The 25,128-nt window shown below is 36.8% G+C and overlaps 1 protein-coding gene across 1 annotated transcript in view; it reads left to right on the forward strand.

Annotated features, from left to right (window-relative positions):
• Window positions 1–25,128, forward strand: part of Tbc1d32 (TBC1 domain family member 32) — a 284,344-nt gene that overhangs the window by 256,356 nt on the left and 2,860 nt on the right. Inside the window, exons 31-34 of the mRNA XM_041653588.1 lie at window positions 234–349; window positions 696–850; window positions 10,117–10,257; window positions 14,742–14,930. Coding sequence (XP_041509522.1) covers window positions 234–349; window positions 696–850; window positions 10,117–10,257; window positions 14,742–14,930 — 601 coding nt within the window. The remainder of the gene's footprint in view (window positions 1–233; window positions 350–695; window positions 851–10,116; window positions 10,258–14,741; window positions 14,931–25,128) is intronic.

A 25,128-nucleotide genomic window follows, 5' to 3' on the forward strand; every position in this document is an offset into this window, starting at 1 on the left:
ATTTCTGTTTCACCACCCTAGAATGGTAACAGTTAATGCTGCTGGTCGTGTTGTAACTGTCAGGAGTGAATATTGAGTGCCTTGTCTAATGTCGTCACCCTAGAAGTAACATCTTAAACTTCAGACTTAGAGGTCTCAAGAGAAATACATTTTGATGGATGTCTAAAGATGAATGTGGGGTGAAGATCCTGATAGTTTTCATTCTGTGTCTTTTGGGGGTGTCTTTTACATAGATATGGCAAGTTTCTCAACTTGTTAAAAGATGGTGCAGAAAATGATCTTGCCTTGGTCTTAAAGCACTGTGATAGATTCCTGAAACAACAGCAGTCACCAGTAACTTCTTCTCTTCATATCCTTTTTGAGTGGATTTATGCAGAACCAAATTATCTTCCTATACTTCCCATAGTTTTTTCGAAGGATGTGTTAACATATCTGTAATAAGTAATAGCTGCTATGTGATTTTTTTGTTACAGTTTATTCTTACAGGATTTTAATCTGTGTTTTGAACATACGTTTTTATAAATTGACTTATGATCCTTAGACTCAGTTGTACTCGTGGAATCTTAAAACTGAGTAAAGTGATTTACTATATACGTACAATTAATATTTCTTTCCAAATAAAAATCCTAACAGTGAGTATTTATGCAATTGTGTATGTTCTGAGATAACGTGGAAGCTCCTTAACTGTTGTGCAGTGCGCCTGCAAGGGCGCTACACAGGCCATGACTGGTTTGTGTCTTCACTGTTCATCATAATGCTGGGGGATAAAGAGAAGACATTCCAGTTTCTTCAGCATTTCTCCAGGCTTCTGACCTCTGCTTTCCTTTGGGTGCCAAGGCTGCATATTTCTGTAAGACGTAAAAATTTGTTTTTAAAGAGAGTTGAACTTAAACACCATATTTAACTTTACTAGGGTATAATCTTATATAGACACTGTGTCCTAATAATTCTTATTCACTTTCCTACGTGAATGATATTACTATGACTTGTATCAAATCTGTTTTTGACAGTTTCATACATATATACAATGTATTATGATTACTCTCGAGTCATCTCATATCTCCTTCCACCCGGTCAGCTCACCCCTTCCTTCCTTCAGGTTCCTTTCCCATATTCATAGACTTGTTTTGTTTTGTTTTGTTTTGTTTTGTTTTGACATACTGGCTTAGGTAGGGACATCTGGGTTTGAAGTTATCCATTGCTCACCTGTAGGTGTACAATTGGAGAAATGCTGTCCTTCCCCTAGAATTCATTAGTAGTCAGTAGTTCAGCCAGAACAGGTAGTGCCCCGTAAGCCCTTTCCTGACCCCTGATTGACTTTTGATGGGCCTGGTGTTGTAGCGACCTAGTGAAGACCATCACAGTTTCTGTGAGATGTTGATAGCAGTGACGGTGTCATGCACAGAAAATAGCGTTTTACAGCCACTGTCTCTGTTTCTGGCTCTCACACTTTTTAAGCCCTGTGTTCTGTGATACGGCCTGAACTTTAGAGAGGGTAGAATAAATGTCCTCTTAGGGTTAACCTCTCAGCCATCACTTATTCTCTGTGTGGCAAGTAACTATAAACTCTCTATTCACCATTCATTGCAAGGAAGACATTCTCAGCTTAAGTCTGAGATACTATTAAAAATAGTATTTTTCTGTGGCTATAAGCATAAATATTTATAAATCAGTTTGACACTATAGTCAATTTAGCTGAACAACAGTAGTAAATTCCTCCCCGGGATAGTGCCAGGCTTGAATATCCTCAAGTGGAGCAGGCCTTGAACACAATCAGAGTGGTTGACTACCCTTAAAACAGCTGTGCCACTGTAGCACCAGTGGGCATATCTTGCTGGCAGGGTAGGATCAGGTTTTGTCGAGTTCCTGTATGGGTAAGTGCAGATCCCTCTTAGCCTCCAGCAGTTCACATAGTGCTTTCCCAGAATATGGAAAGCAACCTCCTCGAGCGTGTTTATATTGGTTCTATTGAATTTTATGTCTTGAATTTCAACTAAGTTGTTCTGATTTGGAACCATTACTATGGGATTGTAACATTTTGAAAGGACATACTGACTTCTTTTTCATAGTTTATGTTTTTGCAATGAGACCTATGCATCTGGTTGTATATATGAGTTTCTGGCTCACCCATGAGGCATAGGCATTTGCTCTGTATTGACTGTTATTCTGGCTTGTAAGGTTTTGGATCAGCTAGGAAATACTTAAAGGTTAGTCTTGTAGCCACTTGGTGCCCACTTGTATGGAATTACTAATGTGATTCCCATTCATCCAGGGAAGAGCATAGCTTCAACTTCATTAGCAGGTGAATAGAATGAGCAAGTGTCCTGATTCAACAAGCTCAAGGTACCACTAGGTAAGTCTGTAAAGCCCCTTCATGTGGGGCTAGCACATGCTGCAGTGCAAGTCTTTAGATGGTGACGAATGCCAGAGAGATGGAGCTGAGGGACAGCTGATGGGTTCAGAGAGTTTTTGATTGTTCCTGCGGAGCTAGCAGGTAGTTGATGTAGGTCTGCAGATGATGGGATTGGAATGCCCTAGGGAGAGGAAGGGGAAGGCTCAGTTGGCAGTGTGAGCAGAAGAGTTCCTGGGTAGGTAGTGTGACCAAAGGAGGAAGAGTGAGTCCTTACCAATAATGTGGGGGGGTTGTGGAGTTTCCATCTGTGGAGATCGAGATCCTCCATAGGTAGAGGAGGGCTCGGCTGTAGTTCAGATTTGGAGGCATATAATTGGGAACAGCCAGCAGAGCCCTGGGATGGCCTGCATGCTTTTTGATGGATTCTCTTTGAAAATATAGACTTGATCTTTTCTCTTGAAGGTTACCTACTTAATGCTAATGGACTGAGAGATATTTAATCATAGAAGCATTTTCATGAAATAGAAATAAGATAATAAGCTAGAAGTCTAAAATTAAAGTTATCATACATTGTTTAGTGATAAATAAGGGATATAAAGGCTTTGAATATGTTTTAGTGTTGCTTTGTAAGATACTCTGGATGGTTAGGCTATAGTATAAGAAAGGCATTTACTATAGAAATTGTAATCCTGTTTTATAGAAGAGAAAACCTATATGTATACATTTTAGAAATCTATTCTGAGGACTTATTGATATGTTACTATTATTATTATTATCATTTTTTGTTTGGTGTTTTATGCTTTTGGGCTCTTTAGGCTTTTTGAAGGACCCACCACCCAGCTCCCAAATAAATCACACATGGAGACTTATTCTTAGGTATGAATGCCCAGCCTTTACTTGGCTTGTTTCTTACCAGCCTTTCTTAACTTAAATGATCCATCTATCTGGCCTCAGAGCTTTGATCTTTCTCTATTCCTGTACCTTTCCTTCCCTTCTTACTCTGTGTCTGGTTGTATATCGGGGTCCTCCTCCTGCCTCTCTCATTCCCAGATCTTTTTTCCTCCTAGATTTCTCTTCATATTTATACTCTCTGCCTGCCTGTCCCGCCTGTTTCTCTCTCTCTCTCTCTCTCTCTCTCTCTCTCTCTCTCTCTCTCTCTCTCTCTCTGTGCATGCATGAGAGAGACACACACTAGGAAGCATGTGTCTGAGCACACATGCACATGGACACACATACAGAGGACAGCTCTTAAAAGGCAGTTCTTGTCTTCCACCTTGTTGAAGCAGGGTCTCTTGTTTCTTCTGTTTACTGCATACTCCAGGCTTAGCACCTCTGAGTTTCAGGGAGATTTTTCAGTGTCTGCCTCTTTCACTGCAATAGTACTGGAATTATGATGCAATTATCTGGCCTTTAAACATGGATTCTAGGGGTCAAACTAGGTATCATCAGGTTTGTATGACTAATGTTTTACCTGTTATGCTATCTTCCATTGTTTTATCCCAAATATTTGAAAGTAGGTATTTGAAAGATGGTATCAAAGCATTTTATTTGGTACCATCTATCATTAATTTTTTCATTTCATTTAATTGTATTTTTAATTATGTATACCTGTGTATGTTTGTATGTGCACAGGGGTGCAAAGTGCAAATGAAGGCCAGAGAAGGGCAGCAAATTTTCTGGTGTTTTGTTTTACGGGCTGTTGTGAGCTAATCCACCTGCTTCCTGGGAACTGAACTTAGGTTCTCTGCAAGAGTACTGTGTCCTCATAACTACTGAGCCATCTCTGCAGCCACTAATGCGTTGTTTAATCATGATTTCCTAAAATTGCATTTCTTTGAGCCTGCAAGCATTTTAGTAACATGCTTTTTAGCTTTCATTAGTGCAGTGATGCTTTGTTGAAAAGAAGCAAATGCTAGCAAGTTTGATTGTGTTCAGTTTACCACGTGGATGTCAGTGAATATGGACTGCTGCTTTGTGTGTAGGATGCAGAGCTGTCTTCCTGGAATCTGTGTGAACATATACCCTTTGTGCTGGTTCACCGGCACAGTCAGTGTGGCTTTCGGCAGCCCCTTCCTTCAGCATTGTTCAATTTTGAACAGATTATTTTATTACCATCTTGACTGACTAGTGATTCTTTGTAATCTCTGTTCTGCTAATTCCCCTTTAAATGTCCTATCAAGTAATGCTAAGTTATTGTTAATAATAATATTCCAAGTAGCCACCACTCCATAGTATAATTTTTTTATCTTATTAATTTTTTGATTGTTTCCTCTATGCCATTTATCTTGGGGTAGTGCCTTTAATTATAGTTTTAATGCATTACTTACAAAATAGGACATTTTTTTATTTGCTTCATTTTTTCAAACATTTTGTCAGCATTTTCTTTGTAGGTTGATAAAAATGAAAGTCTTTAGTTTTGTGACATGTTATTAGCTGTTAGTAGCACAATGTGCCTGCCTTCTTAGCTCAAAATTACATTCTTGACATGACTCTCCCAAGGAAAAAAAAATCAATCTGTGTTGGTCAGGGAAGCCCCACAGGCTACCAAAACAGTAAAGGCTATTGCCATTCTTCTCAGTTAGCATCCAAAACTAGTTGGTGTGACTCCATTGCCAAAGATTCCAATTCCCTTCACTGCAAGACAGAGAAATCAAACTGGAAGTAAGCTTAAAGCTTCCTCCCTTATAGCTAGATTTCTTAATTATGGAAGGTTCCATGAAAGCTTTTAGTAGGTAGAGGGGATGTATCAATGTTTTAACTAACAAGAACTTCTATAAACTATAACTCCAATCTGCCTGGCAACATGTGCCCGGCGGTACAAAGATGTCACAATTCTTCTTGAAGTAATCAGCTGCTCTATGATAGGATTCCAGACCTGTGCCACAGGAAAGAATTCCCATCTAGTACTGTAACTTGATCAAAACTTCATGGTTATTAGGAGATCTTGGGCTCTAACAAGGGACTTTATAACCACTTCTTAGCTAAGTTGACATGGTATAAAATGGCTTTCTAAATATATATGTTAATACCATAAAATGTTCCTTTTAATCTAACCAGAGAAACCTCTGTTTTCAATAAATGGTGGTTAGTGAAGAAACTCTCTGCTTATCATGCAGAGAATAAGTGATGGCTGAGTGGTTAACCCTAAGCAGGACATTAATACTACTTCCCTCTAAGGCTCTGGAAAGTTCATAGCAGTGGGTAGAAAGAGTGAAGGGCCAGGAGACAGAGAGAAGGGCATGCAATATTCTGTCCATGATACAGTCATTAGATCATTGGTGTCAGGATCTCACAGCCGCTGGAGCTGTTTTTACTGGGCTTTCGCAAGAATGGACTGATCATCAGTCAGCCATGGATCAGGGGGTAGTTTCTGGAACCTTAATTCTCCCAGCTCAACTATCGGCTATGAGTTGATTCTAAGGAAGGGGCAATCATAATCTTCACTTGCTTACCCATTGATTAGTCCATGGGTTCCAAACTCATGGTCACACAGACGACCCTGGTTAAATTCAGTTGTTCACAAACCAAAACAGGGATATGAATATAGGAAAGGGACTTGAAGGGAAATAGGACTGATGGCTATGAGCGGAGATAGGAAAGGCTATATATAAGATTTAAAGTGAGAGGGACACATGCACAGTATACATAACACTGTCAAAAATATTTAATAAAAATCATAATCTAAAAAATTGGCAACCTGTTCAGTCAATGTCACCTTTGTTCTCATTGCTCCGTTCTAGTTTTTACTTTTTCCCATAATGTCCATCATCTGTTAATGCGTTATTTGCTTCATATTGATCCCTTATCTAGATTCTTTGTTATTAGTTCTGGAAAATGTTTCTATTTTATTCACTAATACAACCCCCTTTGTACATAAACTATAGCTTCTTTACTCCATAAACATGTTGTATGTGAATTAATATTTAAACTTAATATTTAAATATTTAAATTGGAGTATGTATTACTCTAGAAAGAAATTACTAAAAAAAAAAAAGTGTTTGATTCCCAGCCTTCTTAAGAATGTTATAGCCAGATTTGGTGATACAGGCCTTTAATCCCAGCACTTGGAAGACAGGGGCAGATGGATCTCTGTGAGTTCGAGGCCAGCCTGGTCCACAAAGCAAGTTCCAGAACAGCCAGAGCTACACAGAGGATTCCTATTTCAATCCCCATGAAAAAAGGAATTGATATAAGCAAATTAGATCAAAAAAGTTTTTATAAATAAACCTAACATAAGCAAAACAAGCAATAACTGTTAATGAAAACAGTAACAAGGTCTCACAATTTTATAAACTAGCTATACTATTTTTATAACTAGTTTTAAAAATATTTTATAACTAATTTTATAACTAGCTATACTAGTTATTAGTTTAGAGTAATTTAAACATTTTTTAGACTAGAAGAATTTTTTTAATCTTCAGGTATTATAAAAAAGTTAAATCATACTACAATAATTCTTAGGGAATTTCTTAGGAAATCAAGCTAAATGTTATGTTTGCTGCCTCTTGGTAAAAGTTATAAAACACATCAATTGAAATAAGAAATATTAACTTATATGTATTTACAAACAGAACTCCACTGATGTTAAACCAACCTAAAGCAGTACTCAGATGACTGGTACAGTCCAGCAGGAGGGTGATGTATACTGGCTGTCTAGTATAACTCTACTCAGATGAAGTGGTACAGTCCAGCAGGAGGGTGGTGCGCAGCTGCTGTATAGTATAACTGGACATGGGCTTCATTTGTTCCTGTTAAATACTTAGTGTTGAAAAAAATTTGCAGTGTTAAATGGGATTTAAACGCATCTACAATAACAGGCATATTGTGAAAATGTACCCATAACCCTTTTGTGGGCCAACTGGAAAAATGAGCCATACAAAACACATTTTCTTATATCTGAATCTCAATATTCTAAACATTTGAAGATTCCATTTCCTGTTCTCCTGAAAGGAGAAGAATTTGTTTTATGGTATCATAATTTCAAAATTTTGAGAAATCCTTAAATTTTCTCTGTATTCCTTTCCATTTTGTGCAAATTAACAAACAGTATTGCTGTGAAGCTTGGCCGATCCTCTGCCTGTAGAGACTCAGATAAGGAGTATGAACTACATTGGATCAGTTTGTGTTGGATTGGAAAGTTTCAAATCTTTTTAATACAGTCTTTATCTTTACTTTGTGCTGCAACACAGAACTCAGTTTTTTATAGTTTGAGGAACAAAATGATTCACCAGAACTACTTAATATGAAAGTCAAAAACTAAGACTATTCTGCCCCATTTTTAAGTGTATATCTTTAAACCATGGGCATATAATATTCTAAAGTTATTTTATAAGATCTTTGTTTCACATCTTATCATATATTAGTATCTTATAAGCCACTGGTTTACTGATTTTGTTTAAATCTGCCTGGTTTTTATACTTATATGACCTTGAATGCCATTAGTCTTTGCATTCTCTGAACTTGAAAGTGTTGCTATTATTTTGGGGTGTCACAGTTGAGCAAAATATACAAATTATGAAAGTATAAATTGTAGTTTGATGGCTCACAGGACCTTTTTTGTTTTCATATGAACCATCTGTTGTTATTGTTCTGGCTTTATGAATATCATCTACTATAGATTAGAGTGATGATATGCAAATAACAGACAAGCAAGATGTTAATTATAAGTGAATTCACTGTGATAACAAGTGCAGTCGTTAGAATCTTGTTATTGAGTCAGTATTACATATGGCAAATTTGGTATCCGGAGCTGATTGGTTATCAAAAGTGTGACTTAAGGCTCTCCTGCCAGTGTATGATTTATGAGAATAGAAGAACTCTTGTCTTGTCTTTGGGACCCTATTACAGGATAATGGCTTGTTTCCTTTGACAGCGTAATTAATGTCTACTGTCTTTATCTCTTCATAAACTTGTTCTAAAGGTATTTCTGCCACAGCATAGAACAATGCTGTATGAAAATTAGGTCCAGAATATTCTAGACCGTTAGTAAGTTTACATTGAGCATATAAACGTGTAAGTTAACATTTCCTTTTTATGTTTGTTAGACTTACTCATTATATAAATAATGAGTCACATTTTGTGTTTGACAAGCGGTAAATCAATGACTATTAATTCATACTCTGCATTCTATTGAATTACCTAATGGAAAGTATTCTCCTGTTCTCTATATAAAAGCCACCTATAATGTCCACTTAATGTGCTATGTCTTCATCAATATTTAAGCATTTTCGTGTGCAATATCTCTTAGAGAACCTGCCAGAAAGCACACAGAATTTACACTGATTTATTCCTGCAACTATAAATTTCTGTAATTTGAAAAAATAATAAATCATTTGTGATGAGTGGCAAAAAGGGAAAAATCACTGTTAAAGCTGCCTTGTGAGTTCAGAAACGTCATTACCTAAACCTAACTAAATGCCTGTACCAGAGCGACAAGCCCAAAATTGTATCCACATATTTAACCCTTATGTAATTTTATGAGTTTTATTAGTTTTATCTAAAAGCAAGAAGTTTTATTTTTTAAAAACTTAGATAAGATTTTTGGGGAAAAGAGTTAAAATATAAGGTAAAGTTAAGACATAAAATTACTTTTGGCTAGCTCTTAATTATGTAGTCTCAGGGCTAGGTGTCAACTTTGCATGATCTAATTGCTATTAAAATAGTTTTCTTGACACAATTACATCTTTGAGTTTTTTGTCTTTTCTTATAAGTGGTGATTTTGTGTTGATATTGAATTTATAGTCATAACAAGTAAAATATTATCAATCATTAATAATCATAAATTTCACCTAAGAACTATTTTTTTAATCAAAACCAAGAATTAAACTTTGCTCCTCATGTCTATTAGGTCAGAGCACTGCATTACGGGATATTCCCAACCTTCAGAGCTATATTTTTATCATGTCCACTATATGTATGCAAATTATCATACATGATTTAGTATGTGCGTATATATGTATGTATATATGTGTATGTATAATTTCATTAAAATGGGTGATGGAAAACTTTTGAGTAAACATTATACATTTCCCCCATTAGAAGTGAGTTTAGCATGGCATTCTCAGTTTGTGTTCTAATTAACTCAAGTCCAGATATGAGATAAAATCAACAAATGAAATGGAACTAGGCAAACATTCCTAAGAGCTGACTAGAGCTTTTTAACATGTGCTCTTTGGCAGAGACCGGCACTATTAAATATGTATGCTTAATATTACCTTGGTTGATATGTAAAATTCATTACTCACATGTTTGTTATTCATTTTTTTCAACCCTTCTCATCCACAGGCTTTTCAGTTTCCTGAATTACAAACTACCCTACTCCTCTGTTTTGGAAAAATATATAACCTTACCTTTATTGAGGTTTATTGCTCTATGGTGTTTAACTTTCTGACATTTGCATATTTATAGTTGTTGTAGTGTAAGACACAACCATATCAATTTTGTTCTCAAATTTTAATTTATTTTATTGAAGCAGGGTCTCAAGAATCCTTGATTGACTTCAAACTGTTTATCTTTGGATGACCTTGAACTTCTGATACTTGTGGTTCACAGGTTTGCACCTAGCATACCTGGCTTATGTTGTGCTGGGTATCAAACTCAGGGCTTTGTGCATTTGAGGCATGCAGGCTATCAACTGATCTATAGCTAACATATAAATTTGAAAGGAGCAAACCATGGCTTAAGCAGAAAGACTCAGCTAAGTACATGCTTGATTGTTATAAACCATCCATGTATTTACTGTTTTCCACTTCTCTTTGATGCAGAGGTACCTTCCCGTTGACACCATCGAAACTGGCATCCATCCCATATATTTTTGCAGCACTCACTACATTGAAATGCTACTGAAGGCTGAGGTGCCACTTGTGTTTTCAGCTTTCCACATGTCTGGCTTTGCTCCATCACAGGTAATCTGCTGTAGAGTTATAGTTCTTCAATGCCCAGATATCCAACTTTATAAAGAAAATTCTTTGCCCTAAAATATGATATAATATATATGTATAATATACTTAAATATTAAATGTAATATATAAGTAATATAATTAGATTATATTTATTTACATACATTAATTTTCTTTTCTACTATTTTTAATTAATATGCTATTTTTTGTTTTATTAAATTATCCAGTTAGTCAAAAATAAGTCTAAATTGCAGTTGTTTTATACTTAATATTATTTGTATTATATTTTTAAAAATATTTTATGAATTATTTTATAGTCAAACTGGTAAAAAATTAGCCATTTTCTCAGTAGATAATAACTACATATTGCCAAAAAGTAACCATTATCACTTTTGGAAAAACTTTTTTGTTCATTTCATTTTCTTTTAATCAAATTTGAAGTTAAACAAGTAAAACTATGCCAGCATTCTTTACAGTAAGCAATAGCTTAATCGATGGCTTATTGGATTCATTGTAAACTGCGCTTTCGTCCCTTTGCATTTATCTTACTCGAGAGAGCTCCCTCTTAATTAGACAGAAGCACTTCTTGGCATGATATGTGCTTCTCTGCCTACCCTGATGAAAGACCGCACCATTATCACATGTACCTATGTGAGGCATTCTGCTTGCTGCTTATGAAGTTATTAGCAAATTTAAGCATAGCATGAAACTTCCGTTTAGCCTTTAGTGTATGAAACATCTGCTTTAACACCGAATCCCAGAATTTTATCTATATTGGAGGAAGTTGTTTAAAAAGCACAGTATAGAGCCAGGCGGTAGTGGTGCACGCCTTTAATCCCAGCACTCGGGAGGCAGAGGCAGGCGGATCTCTGTGAGTTAGAGGCCAGCCTGGTCTACAGAGCTAGTGCCAGGACAGGCTCCAAAGCTACAGAGAAACCCTGTCTCGAAAAACTAAAAAATAATAAATAAAAAACACAGTATATTTATTATAATTTATAACAATTGATTCTTTCATATCTTCTAAAAGTCTGTGCTGAGAGCACTGTTCCTGAGAGTTTCTATTTGCTGTCCTAATGTTGACTGATAGAGTGTATACCATTTAATGCTTCTGATCGTGTTTAGTCCCTAATATATTCTTTAATTTAGAAGTGAATAACCAAAGATCATGGGAGCATTAATGTCTCAGGACCTGCAATATTAATTTAATCTTTAAAAGAAACCTTCATTTGTCAGTTCTATATATCGCGTAAGTCTGATACACCTTCATCAGTATAAACTGCATACCACCCTAACACCCTTTGAGAGTGTGAGGCAGCAGGATTGCCATGAGTTTGAAACCAGCCTGTGGGATACATAATAAGTTCTAGGCCAGTCTGGGTTAAGTGTGAGGCCCTGTATCAGAAATAAACAAGTAATCAAAACAGAACTATAAAAGAAGCCTGTATATGACCAGTGCACTTATTTAATAAGGTATTGTTTTTGAACAGTGACATTATGCTTTTTAATAATGTAGAAAGCCTCTCAGCAGCTCTTGGGTGTGAGCTAATCACTTGTCTTAAGTGCCTATCACTGCTTGCTGATTATTTACCGCTTTATTGCTAATAATAAAATATAAAAACAGGTATAAGTAACTAAATAGGTATACATGATTAAGTCATTATTAGGGTATAGATTTTGTGTTTCAAAGCTTACTCATTTTGATCTAATTAGCAGTGCTTTTTGAAGCTGTGTATTTTTCAGCACAAGAGGGTTGGCTTGTTAGTGAAGGACTTGTGGGAAGGTTGCTAAATGAAATATACAGATCTCTAGAGTGAAAATAATAGGCTCAACTTGAGCACACCGAACTAAATGTGGTTAGGAAAGCGCATTTGCTGATTGGAGTTTCTTCTAAGAGTAACTGCAGCGGGAAAGGAAACAGAAATGGAATTTACATTCTTGTTTTAAGTAAGCAGTGTAAAATCACATTCCAATTAACTTTCCAACAGCTTTATCCTTTGCTAGAAAATTTATCTTACTGTATTTTCTGCCCATTCATTTCTTATAAGACACCATGTGTCTTTAATGGTGCATCTCTATTCCTTGGGGGCACCATCCTGCATGGCACTGATTATTACAAAGCACTGTGACAGGGAGCAGGCTAACTTTACTGACCCTCCTGTGTAGAGTGCACGCCACTCCATTTGGCAGTTATCATCATCATCATCTGTTCCTTTACTTTTGTTATGAAACCAAGACTCCAGAAAGCTCTTTCATGTGTTATGACCCAGTACTTTCTGAAGCTGTAAAATTATACACTGAAATCAGATCTTCCAGAGGTGTAACAAAAATATAGTATTTGTAATCAATGTTTGTGCTTGAGGATGTGTTTGGAGCTTTCATCTCTCTAGCAGTTAGAGAAATTCAGGAGTGATGGAGTGAATGCCTTCACTGTATTGAATCACTCAGAAACACTTCAGACAGGGTCTAAAGCAATCCTCCTGCCTCAACCTGCCAAATGCCAAGATTTTATCTTCATGTTACTATGCCTGGCTTTAAAACCACTTTGATTCTTCAGCTATTTTTTCTCTTTTCTCTCTCTGTGTGTGTGTGTGGAGTGAAAACAAATACTGCAAGGCCAGAAGAGTTGCTAAAATAGTGTCTTCGAATAAAATAGTCGATCATTTAGAAATCATTCTTAGTTTTAGTTCCATAGATATATGCAATCAATTATTTTGACTTGAATGTTTTTGATTCCTTTATTTTTCATGTAATTTAGATACCAGTAGAAATAATTTACTTCATATAAAATAATATTGTACTGCATGTTAATGCCATTTGGCATAAGCTTAAGTGTGGTTAAATATCAATTGTTTTAGGAAAACTGTAGTAAGTTTGCACATTGAATGAGTGATGTTGCTTCTTTATGGTCCTGAATGATATTTAAACATACAGATACCTAATAATGTAATTAAAAACTTAAAATTTCATTTGCCTTCTGGTTAGCATTACTTAAAAAGGCACTGTGATCAGAGGATGAGATTTTTGAAAATGTGATCTTAATGACTGGAATTCAAAGGTCAGAAGTTGACATAATTAATAATATATAGGAAGCAAAAATTCAGTGATTCAGTCTGGTATGGATGACTTGTGTTTCCTCAGTAACCACATGATGATGTTAGAACCTTCTTTACCTCACAGTATGCCTGTGTTACACATACAGTGTCTGAGAAATAGCCACCCTAAAATATGTTATCAGAGTGGACCCTAGTAAGAAGAGATTTGGATGAGACATCTACACAGGGTGGTCACATGTGTGACTGGGAAAAGAGCATCGTCTGTTTAAAAAACAGGAAGAGAAAGAAGGCTCCAAAGAAACCAGTCCCAGTACCACTGTGACCTAGACTTTCCTTGAATAAGATTACTTGTTTTCACTGCTTAGTGTCTGCTTCTTTGTTATGGAAGGCCTAGCAGACAAATTAATAAATGTTAGCCATAGGAAAGCATATCAGCATGCTAAATAAGAAGAAGAAAAGCACCCTTTAGATTTAATACTGAAGTTTTTAATGGACAAAGTGATAGAACAAAAAGAACACATCTATCTGTATTCTTAATGCTTATGTCAAGTTGAGATAGTCACCATTTCTGCTTCCTTCTCCTCTCTTAACCATAGTCATTGGAGGAGCCCAGGGCCTTGAACCGGAATCTCTCAGATCCTGCCTTATGCTCAACCATGCTGTTCTCTCTGTGTGTCTTCCCTTGGGACATGTCTATCTTTTTGTGCACATTCCTCTTCCAAAAGAATACATGGCACACTGGGTCAGAACTCACTCTGACATTCATTTGAAGTTGACTACTTTCATGATGACCTTACCCCCAAGTAAGGTCAGGTTCTGAGGTGGTGCCTTTGCTGACTTTTTTTTTTTTTTGAGGAGAGATTGGGGTAGTTAATACATAACAATAATATACCGATTAAAGAGTTGAAAAGAAGCCTTTTTGTAAAAGTCTCATTTTTGAATTATTCTCTGTGTTAGCTCCCAGTTCATATGCTCTTTGGTTCTATTAGTTTTAAATTGTTCTCTGATTCAGCAAGAGTCCATTTGCATATAAGATTTCACAGCCCGTCATCTGCATAATTATACACCTGTGATTACAGGTGGCATGGGGAAACAACGAACATCTCTGAACTCAGGTAGCCTCTTAGCACTTGTTAGCAGAGAGTGACTGGCGTTTGGGAAAGAGGAGGACAGTATGTCAGAAGAAGCCATGTAGCAGTATGAGCATGAGCAGTTCAGACATCATTAGGTTCTCAGCTCCCGAACCAGGAGTCCACAAATCTTTTTACCCATGCAGCAAACAAGCAGGTTTTTAAGACCACTAGTAGAATGTGTCTCTATTTTGATTAAACGCAAGGCTTTTTATTGGTGTCTTGCGTTACTGGTTACTACTTTTTAATTGGTAAGTGATGCTTTTTATTCCTCTTAAATAACCCCCCCCCTTTTTTTTTCTTTAAGATTTGCCTGCAGTGGATAACTCAGTGTTTTTGGAATTACTTAGATTGGATTGAAATATGCCATTATATTGCTACTTGTGTTGTTCTTGGTCCTGATTATCAAGTGTATGTCTGCATCGCTGTTCTCAAGCATCTGCAGCGAGACATTCTTCAACATACCCAGACTCAAGATCTACAAGTCTTTCTCAAAGTAAGTATGCTCATGTCTAAGGGGAATAGTTGTTAAAAGTTAATCACTAATTTGGAGCACTTCATCATTTTCTTAGGCATTCTTCAATTGCTGGGATAAGACACCTTAACCAAGACAATTTATAAAAGAAAGCAATTTTAATTTGGAGTTCACAGTCCCAAAGGGTTAGAGGCCATGACTATCATGGCAGGGAACATGGCAGCAGGCAGACAGGCATGGTACTGGGGCACTAGCTGAGAGCTTTCATGTTTATCCATAAGCAAGAAACAGAGAAAGCTAACTGGAAATGAACAGTGACAAATGTCTATCAACAAGGCCACACCCCCAATCCTTCCCAAACAGTTCTACCAACTGGGGACTAATCATTGAATATGAGAGCCAATGCAGGTCATTCTCCCCCACACTAACACAATTATCAGATGCTTATCTAGCCCCTTATCACCAAATCTGCTCTGAGTGGTAGATATCATTGTTTTCACTTTTGAAGTGAGGAAAGTGAGCAGGGAATTAAGTTGCTTAAAGCCTAAATTCCGTCCCGCTAGAGGAGAGAAGGATCCAAAGCTTTAAGTTAGCCAGATTATTGCTGTATCGTATTTGATCAATAAATGCTCAGTTTATTTTGTTTCAAAAGGTTGATAATTGTAGCATGAGGGGCCCACCATTCTGTAATTTGAGGGCCGGCTTGTTGGGGTTTCTGTCCCACCCGGTACCCCACAGCCAGCAAGTCCCAAAGAAAATCACACAGAGAGCTCCATAAGTTATAAAACTGATTGGCCTGTTAGCTCAGGCTACTTATTAGCTCTTGTAGCTTATATTAACCCATTGTTCTTATCTATGTTAGCCTCATGGCTTGGTACCTTTCTCAGCCGGGTAGATAACATTTTGCTTCTTGTTAGTCTGGGCAGGAATGGGAGGAATGGGCTTCCTGCTTCCTAGCATTCTCCTGTTCTCATTGCCCCACCTCTACTTCCTATCTGGTTGACCCACCTATACTTCCTGCTTGGCCAATCAGCATTTATTTAAAATGTGATTGACAGAATACAGACAATTCTCCCACACCAGATAATTATAAATTTATTGTTCCAGGATGTTTTTTCTAAATTTCCCATTTTTATAAAATATTTACATAAATTTTTTATAATAAAAATCAATAAAAAAGAGCAATAAAATATATAAATAAATAAAAGACAAAAATGTTTGCATTATTCTTTCACTGCACTCGCAATAGTAGAATATTTGATAGTAACCTTAAATAAAATAACTTTGCTTACTTTCTACATTACAGTGTAATGTATTTGAAGTTTAGGCGATTAGCAGGCATGATATGTAAATACACTGCTATATGTAGTTCTTGTTGGACTTGTAAGAAATCCAACTGTTGGTTTAATGCTGAAATCATAATTGAGTTTGACATTTTTCAGCGATTCATCTCCCCATTCATCTCACAGTCACAAAACATATTCATTCATCAAAATGTGAATGTTTTTGTAAATTAGTTTTTTTAATATTGGGTATTTGCCAGAATTAGTTTCCATTGAGTCATGTTTTTAAGATAATGCCATTAATCACTTAACACTGCCAGCCAATCATTTCTAATTAAAACATTTTGAATTCAAAACATCTTAAACTATAAACATCACTGGAATTATAGTCTTAGAATCATTATTAAAGAAAATGTTTGACAGAAGACTATATACAGAAGGAACAATAAGACAGAGCTCCAAATAATGATTTATGTGAGGTGATCCCGAGAATAGGCCGTTTTAATAGGGATTATTCTGAAGACAACGTGGGCTCACATGCAGTCAGGGACATTTCCTCTGCTATGGTGATTGGGTACTGGAATTTTAGGGTTTAATGTTTGTGCATATGGAATTTCCCCAGCATGTAATTCTTTAAACTCCTTTGAGTTTAGTTTATGATTTAAGTTTTATTACTATCTGAGATGTTTCTATTCTTCCTTTTCCAACATGCCCCTTAGCTTTAAACTATGACTCTTGGCTTTAAATAAATGGTCTGTCTAGGTTAGTGAAGAACTTTCAACACTTTCTCAATAAATATTTGTTGAAAAAATAAGTATGAAAATCTCTTAGGTGAACAAACTAGTTTTATTTATACTGAGCCGCAAACATCATTACATTTTTGCAATGCTTCCCGCTGTCATCTCCGATGGAAAAATGTCTCTATGTGCCTTTGTTTAATGCTGGTGACTACTGCAATGTCATCTTTCCCTGGGCAGTTGCAGTAGGGTGTAAAAATGATGGCCATTTTAAAGGTGAACCTAACCTTATTGTGTGCTGGGCACAGTGCTCTCAGTTTAACTAACCTAAAGGGTTTTAAATGGTGCAAAGGTTATCGTCTAATTCCTATTTAAAATTACTAGAATTTGAATTGAGTCTGTTAAATCCCAACTAAGACCTTGTTGGTAAGGAATTAACTTCAGCATGTGTCCTTGCGCTAACCTCACTTTAAAATTCTGTTATTTGCATTTTTCTGAGAGACTCGGAAAAGGTGCTTTTCTTGCTGGTACTGTGACTTCATTTTTGTTGTTGAACTTTCAGTGTATAGTTCTCAGAAGCCTTTTCTCTTTTGATGGGCATTTTATTCTTGCAGAATAGATTTTGCTGTAGTTTTCTTAAATGTATGCATATGCATATATATTATTTGACCTCCATTAACATCTATAGAAGCATCTTACTTGCAAAATATATGACTATATGTGCAAAAATTCCCACAGTTAACTATATATAGTCATATATAGTAACATGTGACTCAGACTTGCTGAAAGGGAGAAAAAACTTAATAGTATTTCTCCATAAAACAAGAAGCTACAGCTATCTTAATATCCCTTATAATTACAGTTCCATCGTTTATTCCTTGGTTTGAATATCTGCTGGCACTACTTCTAAAGGGAAGTAAGTTGAACTAAAACAACTTCAAATCTTTATTTTGTAAATAAACCATATTTTATCTATAAAAGATAATGAAAGGGCAAAGTAATGGCTCAGTGTGCAACCTGAAAAGCTGAATTCAATCCCAGGAAGCACAGATGGCAGAAGGAGAGAACTGACTCCTGGCAATTGTCGTCTGACCTCTGCATAGGTGTACACACACAGAATTGTAACTTAAGGAATAAAAGGGTGATGATTCAATGTGTAAAAATAAATAGAATGAGCATTTGACTGTTATAAATGTTTCAGTTATTAAGGCACAAGTGAATTAGTGTTCAGAATACTGAGAACTTGTGATGTGTCTAATAACCCTCCAGTTATTGCCAGCTATTCCAAGAACCTTTAGAAAACTAGATGACTGTTCTCTTAAATGTTGAAAATATGTGCTTCTTTTCTCAACTTAAGTTTCATGTATTGGTTGAAAGTAAGACCATGTCATGACAAAGCCTTGCTTTCCAAATGAAACTCTGTGTGAAATATGTTCTATAGAGAAAATATCAGCCCATCCATATTCATTTTAGCTTAGGCTCAAGATTTTAAATCAGACTGTTGAGAGTCTAGACTTCTTGCCTGAATTTCTAACAGCCCACTGGAGAGTTCTTGGTGATTCTGAATCACTAAACTGAAAAGACAAGCAGAGGTGGCTCAGATCAGACAGTGGAGAGTATCACTACCAGTCAGCCCTTCTTCACTGTTGGAGCACTGGGGTTGGATGGGGAGTTGTATGGGGTTGGATGGATACTTGATATTCCTATCCTCATTATACCACTAAACTGTCTGAGTCAGTAAATATGGATATGAACTAATGGAAGCCAAGTACTCGCTACATTTTTGTTCTTACTTTGATTTTAGCTTTTAATTTTATTTATTTATTTTTAAGTATTTATTTATTATGTATACAATATTCTGTCTGTGTGTATGCCTGATGGCCAGAAGAGGGCTCCAGACCCCATTACAGATGAGCATTGCCTGCTCTTCCAAAGGTTCTGAGTTCAATTCCCAGCAACCACATGGTGGCTCAACAACCATCTGTAATGGGGTCTTGTGCCCTCTTCTGGCCATCAGGCATACACACAGACAGAATATTTATTTATTTTTAAGACAGGGAGTTACTACTTGGTCCTGGCTGACCAGGCTAGCCTTGAGCACTAGGATTAAAGGCTTACACTTCTGTGCCTGGCTTGTTGATTTGTTTTTTTCAATATCCTTGTAGATAACAACTCAATGTGGGCTAGATAGTCTTTAATAGTCTTTAAGCATGATGAATATAAACTCAGAGGCAGGTGTGGTGGTGTGTGCCCTTAATCCTAGTACTTGGGAGGCAGAGCGAAGTGGATCTCTTTGAGTTCAAGGCCTACCTGCTCTATGGAGTGCATTCCAGGACACACAAAGGTACACAGAGAAACCCTGTCTTGAAAAACAAAACAAAACAAAACAGAAAAACAAAACTCAGAAATTGGGGTTCAACCTGAAGACCAGAAAAGCAAAACAGCCAGCCACTGCCTCTTAACTCTGTCTCAGTCCTAAATGGTGATCCTGGTTCCAGGAATCTCAGAATAAGACTGAGACTGAGCGCTATCTCCTCCCATTTTATAATCTTTTCTAGTGCTGGGATTAAGGGTGTGCACCACTACCGCCTGGTTTCTATGAAAACTAGTATGGGTACTGGGATTAAAAGTGTCTGTTATTGTTGCCTCGTCTGCAAGACTGGCCAGTGGGGCTGTTTTACTTTTCTGATCTTCAGGCAAGCCTTATTTATTAAAATACAAATGAAATGCCACTATGACAGTCAAGTGTGTCAGCCTCACACTTTAGTGAGACTCCTTTTGAAGCTATGATGAAGCACTCAGGCACAGTTCTGAGACCTAGTGGTCTATATTTACTTTTTTATCCCTTTATTTTATTCATTCATTATCAGTTTTCTCTTTGAGGATGCTAGAAATTTCAAACATTTTTATCTGAAATAGCCACTGGAAGTCTGTGAGTGCCACAAGTCCAGAAAGAAAAACAGCCAACAAAATTAAGTTCTCAAATTTCATAGCTAACTAGAAAATCTAAAACCATTTTCTCCTGTCAGAACATTTTGATTAGTGGACTTCTATATAATGAGTGTTAAAAAGCATCTCTGTACACATAGATTTGTTGGAATCTTTTTTTCTGGGTCCTGTGGAGAAGTCTCAGTGTACCATGGACTGGCCTTGCACGTTCTTCCCCTCTCACGAGCTCACAGACTGGAAAGATTGTTAGCATCCATTTGTCCATGCACCCTGGGGACAAACTTCACTGAAATGCCAAGGCAAGGGGAAGACTACCTTCCATTGGAAACCAGGCTATGAAAGCTCAGAATACTTAATTAAAAATTCTGCACTGAATCCTGCATATAATAGAAAATAATTTATAATTATGAGAAAAATCAGATTGATTTTAACTCAATCAGTAACTTGTTGAGAGGGATGTTTTGTTGGTGGTTGCAGCTGCTGTTATCAGAAGGTAATGACAGGGTAGAAAATGGAGATTAGACAGAAAAAGTGATGAAATACTACTATTAAAGCAGCTCAGCCCAGGGAATAAATAAAGTCCGCCTTGTTCACCATCAGGTGTGCTTTCAGATGGCCTCTACATTGCCGTTTCACGAGTGACAATCATGTTAGCTTGGGTTTATTGTTTAATCTCTTCATACCATAGTTTCCTTATCTGTGCAGTTGGGGATGAGGCAACAACTATTGTATGGAAGTATTGAGCAGTTACGTGAGATACCTCAAAAATACTTCTGGAACATTGACTGACACATAGCAAGTGCTCCAGAAAGAAAACTAATGATTGGGGTTCTTTGGCTCCACACCAGCCCCTTTTGTTCTTATTTCTCTGTTAGTAAACAGATGTTTAGGGAAAATCTGCTTTAAAGAAGACATTATTTTTTGGCGTCTTTGGTAACCTTTCATGTACTTTTTGTCTTGTAAATTTTTTTTTCCTGTTTGTTTTGTACCAAGTACTTGCATCATCTTAGCATATGGCATCACAGTAAGGCCTGCGCTGGATATGACTGTCCCACCTTTGTCAGAAACACTCTACGGCTGCGTGCAGTCAGGGCCATTCTCTCATTTACCCATCCAGAACTGTCATCTCCGTTATCATCACATGTATCTTTCATGCTCAAATATGCAGGAAGTACATGTCTTCTCCTAAGACTTGAGTAACAAGTTCTCTCCAGAAATACTCACCTCAGCTGCCTGGCTATTTGGATCATATATTTGAACTTCTCCTCAGACCCGTAAGAAATATACATAACACAGGCGTGAGTTTTCTGCAGATTCTCTTACCTCTTTCTCCCATGTAGCTGTAGGGGTACTGGATTGCAGGCTTGCCACTACACGCAGCTTTTACCTGGGTTCCAGAGGTTGAACTTGGCTCATCAGATTTATGTGGCAAGTATCTTTACCCACTGATCCATCTCTCTAGCCCCATGTGCTTGTATATTTTAATTATAACTATTTAAACTGAACAAAACACTCCTCTTAAATGCTTTTTATGGAGTCTGGCATTAATGCAAATCATTTAAGTAATCTTGGCTAAATTTTACAGTTTTAGTACATCACCATTCTTCCACTTTAACTCACCCAAGATTTTTTCTCTATAAATTAATTTTTGAAAAGTTACCATAGGGGCTGGAGAGATGGCTCAGTGGTTAAGAGCACTGACTGCTCTTCCAGAGATCCTGAGTTCAATTCCCAGCAACCATATGGTGGCTCACAGCCATCTATAATGAGACCTGGCACCCCCTTCTGGCTTGCGGGCACATATGGAAGGAATGCTGTGCACATACTAAATAAATAAATAAATATTAAAAAAAAGTTACCTTAACCTTGCAAACACATTAATAATCAAATGTTTGGGAGCAAATAGACTCAGTGATAAAAATCATACTGTACCTTGTGTCTTCTTAACACTAAATCAAAATATTATGCTTAATGGAATTTTTGGTTGCAGAAAATATTTTTGACAAATAAGTCTCTGGTATCTTTGAACATTATAATTGATAACAAAGAGCTTTTAGAAATGCAGGTTACCTTCCCTTCCCTCGTAGGCATATCCCAGAGGATTCGGGAGAAAAGACAGTGATATCTGAGTATCTGTGATGGGGAGGTTCTTATATTCTTGCCAAGGACTTGAGGAGCAAAAGCTGAAGTCAATAATCCTTGATGTATTGCCCTCACATTTTGCTGTTGTCTGATGTTTACTCAGGAGAGCATATCTTCACCATTTTAAAGACTGTCGGCTCCCAAACAGCCAGAACATGAAGTAGGATCAAAACCCAGTGCCATTGTCCTTGGCTTCTCAGCAGCCCTCATTGTCCACCATATTCAGAGAGTCCGGTTTTATCCCCTGCTTTTTCAGTCACAGTCCAGCTGGCCTTGGTGAGCTCCCAATAGATCAGCCCCACTGTCTCCGTGGGTGGGTGCACCCCTCTTGGTCCTGACTTCCTTGCTCGTCTTCTCCCTCCTTCTTTCTAGCCAGTTTGGATGTTCACCTTCCTAGACCAGGATGGGGGGGAGGACTTTGGACTTTCCACAGGGCAAGGAACCCTGACTGCTCTTCAGACTTGAGAGGGAGGGGGAGAGGAGTGGGGGGAGAGGGAGAGGAGTGGGGAGACGGGGAGAGGAGTGTGGGGGGGAGGAGTGGGAGGCTGGGAGGAGGCGGAAATTGTTTTTTTTTTTCTCAATAAAACAAAAAGAAAGTTAAAAAAAAAATCCCCAAAGTACTAAAAAAAAAAAAAAAAAAAAAAAAGACTGTCGGTTGACATTGTTATGACCACCATTAATGCTCTAAGCCCTTACTGAATGCGAGACCCTGGGCAAAGGACTTTAGAGGTATTGGCTATTCACTCTTTGACTTATTCCAGTACTTTCTCTGTAACAGCTGTATCCCAAGCACTGGTGTAGTGGCATGATAGAATGTCTGTGTCCCACATGGTTCTTAAATTCTGCTGAGAGAAACAGTATAGATAGTATTTCCGACATAATTCTTCTTAGTGAAGGACACTGTGGCACAATGAGGGAGTCAGAGACAATGTTTGGACCATGCCAAAGGATGGGAAGAGCCATGAATGCCTTAGAAGAAAAACCTTATGAAGAGCTCTGGGGGAAACCCTTCATAAAAGCTTAGAGGGGCAAAGCGCAGAGGCAAGAATCCCCATAGAGCAGTAGTTCTCAACCTTCCTAATGCTGTGACCTTTAATATAATTCCTTATGTTGTGGTGACCCCCATCCTTAAAATTATTTTTGTTGATGCTTCATAAATGCAATTTTGCTACTGTTATAAATAATAATCTAAATATCTGATATTCGGCATCCCTGTGGTCCCCATTGGCACATGAAAAATCAAGATTTATAGTCAGTAAGCTTACGTAAGTTTGTAATCTGAGAATTAATGTGGAGAGGTTTTGAATCTTTCTTGGCTGAACCTAAATCCTATTAACTCAAATTGTTCCTGGTTAACTAGTATAGTTGTATTTCAAACAGTATTCTACATTTACTGGATCATGATCAAATGTTCTTAAAAAAAATAGAAGATGGAATTGAACTTTTATGTCTGAAGGAAAGAAAGAAGGTGTGTTTATATTATATCATGTGATAGCACACACAGCGCTGTGGTTAGGAATGTTAGTTTCTAATGCTGTTTGGTAGTTCAACGTCTAAAATGCAGAGTTGATGAAGCAGTCATTGAAAGCAAACTGATAAAAAAGCATTCTCTCAGTGAACTTTGTAAACCAGATTTAAATTATTGCAGTACAACCTATTAAAGTGTTTACTTGAGCAACTGTTTCACTGTTGTTACAAAAACATTAAAACTTTTTTTAAAAAAAAATTGTTTTGTTTTTTTTTTTAAAAAAAAAAAAAAAACACTTTATAACATGCTTCCCGATTCTTAGAACAGGGTGGTTCCAATATACTTAGGTCTGCAAAAGAAACTGTAGTGAAACCATGCTTTGCGGAAATGGTCAGTCACAACTCGAATGATAGCCTAATAATCGAAATGGACATAATCGCAAGTAAGATTATGCCCTGAGAAGAGGGCTAGAGAATCTCTAGGAAGAGATGAAAAATATTCTACTTTAAAGATTAAAAGTGAAACTTGAGTGCTTTGCATTTTTATTCAGAAATAAAATTGCCTGCAATTTTTTTAAAACAATGAACAATACAATTTACACAATTGCATTTAAAAAGTATATTTAAATTTTTCCCTTATAATGTGTCGTTTCAGTAACCTTTTATGCTAATATTATGATATCTCTCCAGCATAGTTAAAATGTATTCTTTTAACCTAAAAATTTATATCTAAAAGAGGAACCAGTTTTTGAAAAAAAAAAAACAAAATTTAAAATAGAAATACATTTAAGCCAAGTAATTAACTGTGGCTTCCCTATGTAGCTTTATGTTTAAATGAAAGTAGAATAATTAAAAGATGTTAAGTAATTTTTCATTATTTTTTGCCAGGAAAGTATTATTAGAGCCATTGTTCAAGCACTGCTATTTCTCTTTGTTAAGTTGCATTGAATGAATAATAAGCTTTTATTTGAAAATCATGAATGCATCATATAACAGTTCTCACAGCATTGCAATTTCTCTGTTAGGGAAGCTATTGCTATAATTGCCTTCCAACTTAAGGTTACTTTTAGAGTAGAAATGATCAAAGCCAAGCCACTCACATATACTTTAAAGAAAATGTGTAAGTTTGTAAGAGTTCTGTCATTACAACAATAGCTATTTAAGATGAATTCTGGTCCAGTAAGGTTGGTCTTACTTTGATCCTTTTCCCCCTGGTGAGCAAGTACTTTTGATAGACAGAAATTTACATAGACCCAATATTCTGCCATTAATCAAGTAAACATCTATTTGTTTTGTTTTCTTTGTTGAGTCGGGGCTTCACTATGTTGCCCAGGTGACACTGAATCTACTATCCTCTTCTGACAGTCTGTTAAGGACAAGGATTACAAGTGTGTGTGATTAAGCCCACTGGAACCTCTTCTGTTTGGTTCAGTTGTATGCTGAATAATTTGTCTCAACTTGGCACAAATTATGAGTGGAAGTCATGAGTGGAGAAGCTTCAATTGAGAAAATGCCTCTGTAAGATCCAGATGCAAGGCATTTTCTTAATTAGTGACCAATGAGGAAGGACCCAGCCCTACTGTGGGTGGTGCCATCCCTGGGCTTGTGGTTCTGGGTTCTATAAGAAAGGCCGAACAAGCC

Source organism: Microtus oregoni, unplaced genomic scaffold (genome assembly GCF_018167655.1).
Source record: "Microtus oregoni isolate MIOR12 unplaced genomic scaffold, Mior012 000006F_ref0000085, whole genome shotgun sequence".
Classification (NCBI taxonomy): Eukaryota; Metazoa; Chordata; class Mammalia; order Rodentia; family Cricetidae; genus Microtus; species Microtus oregoni.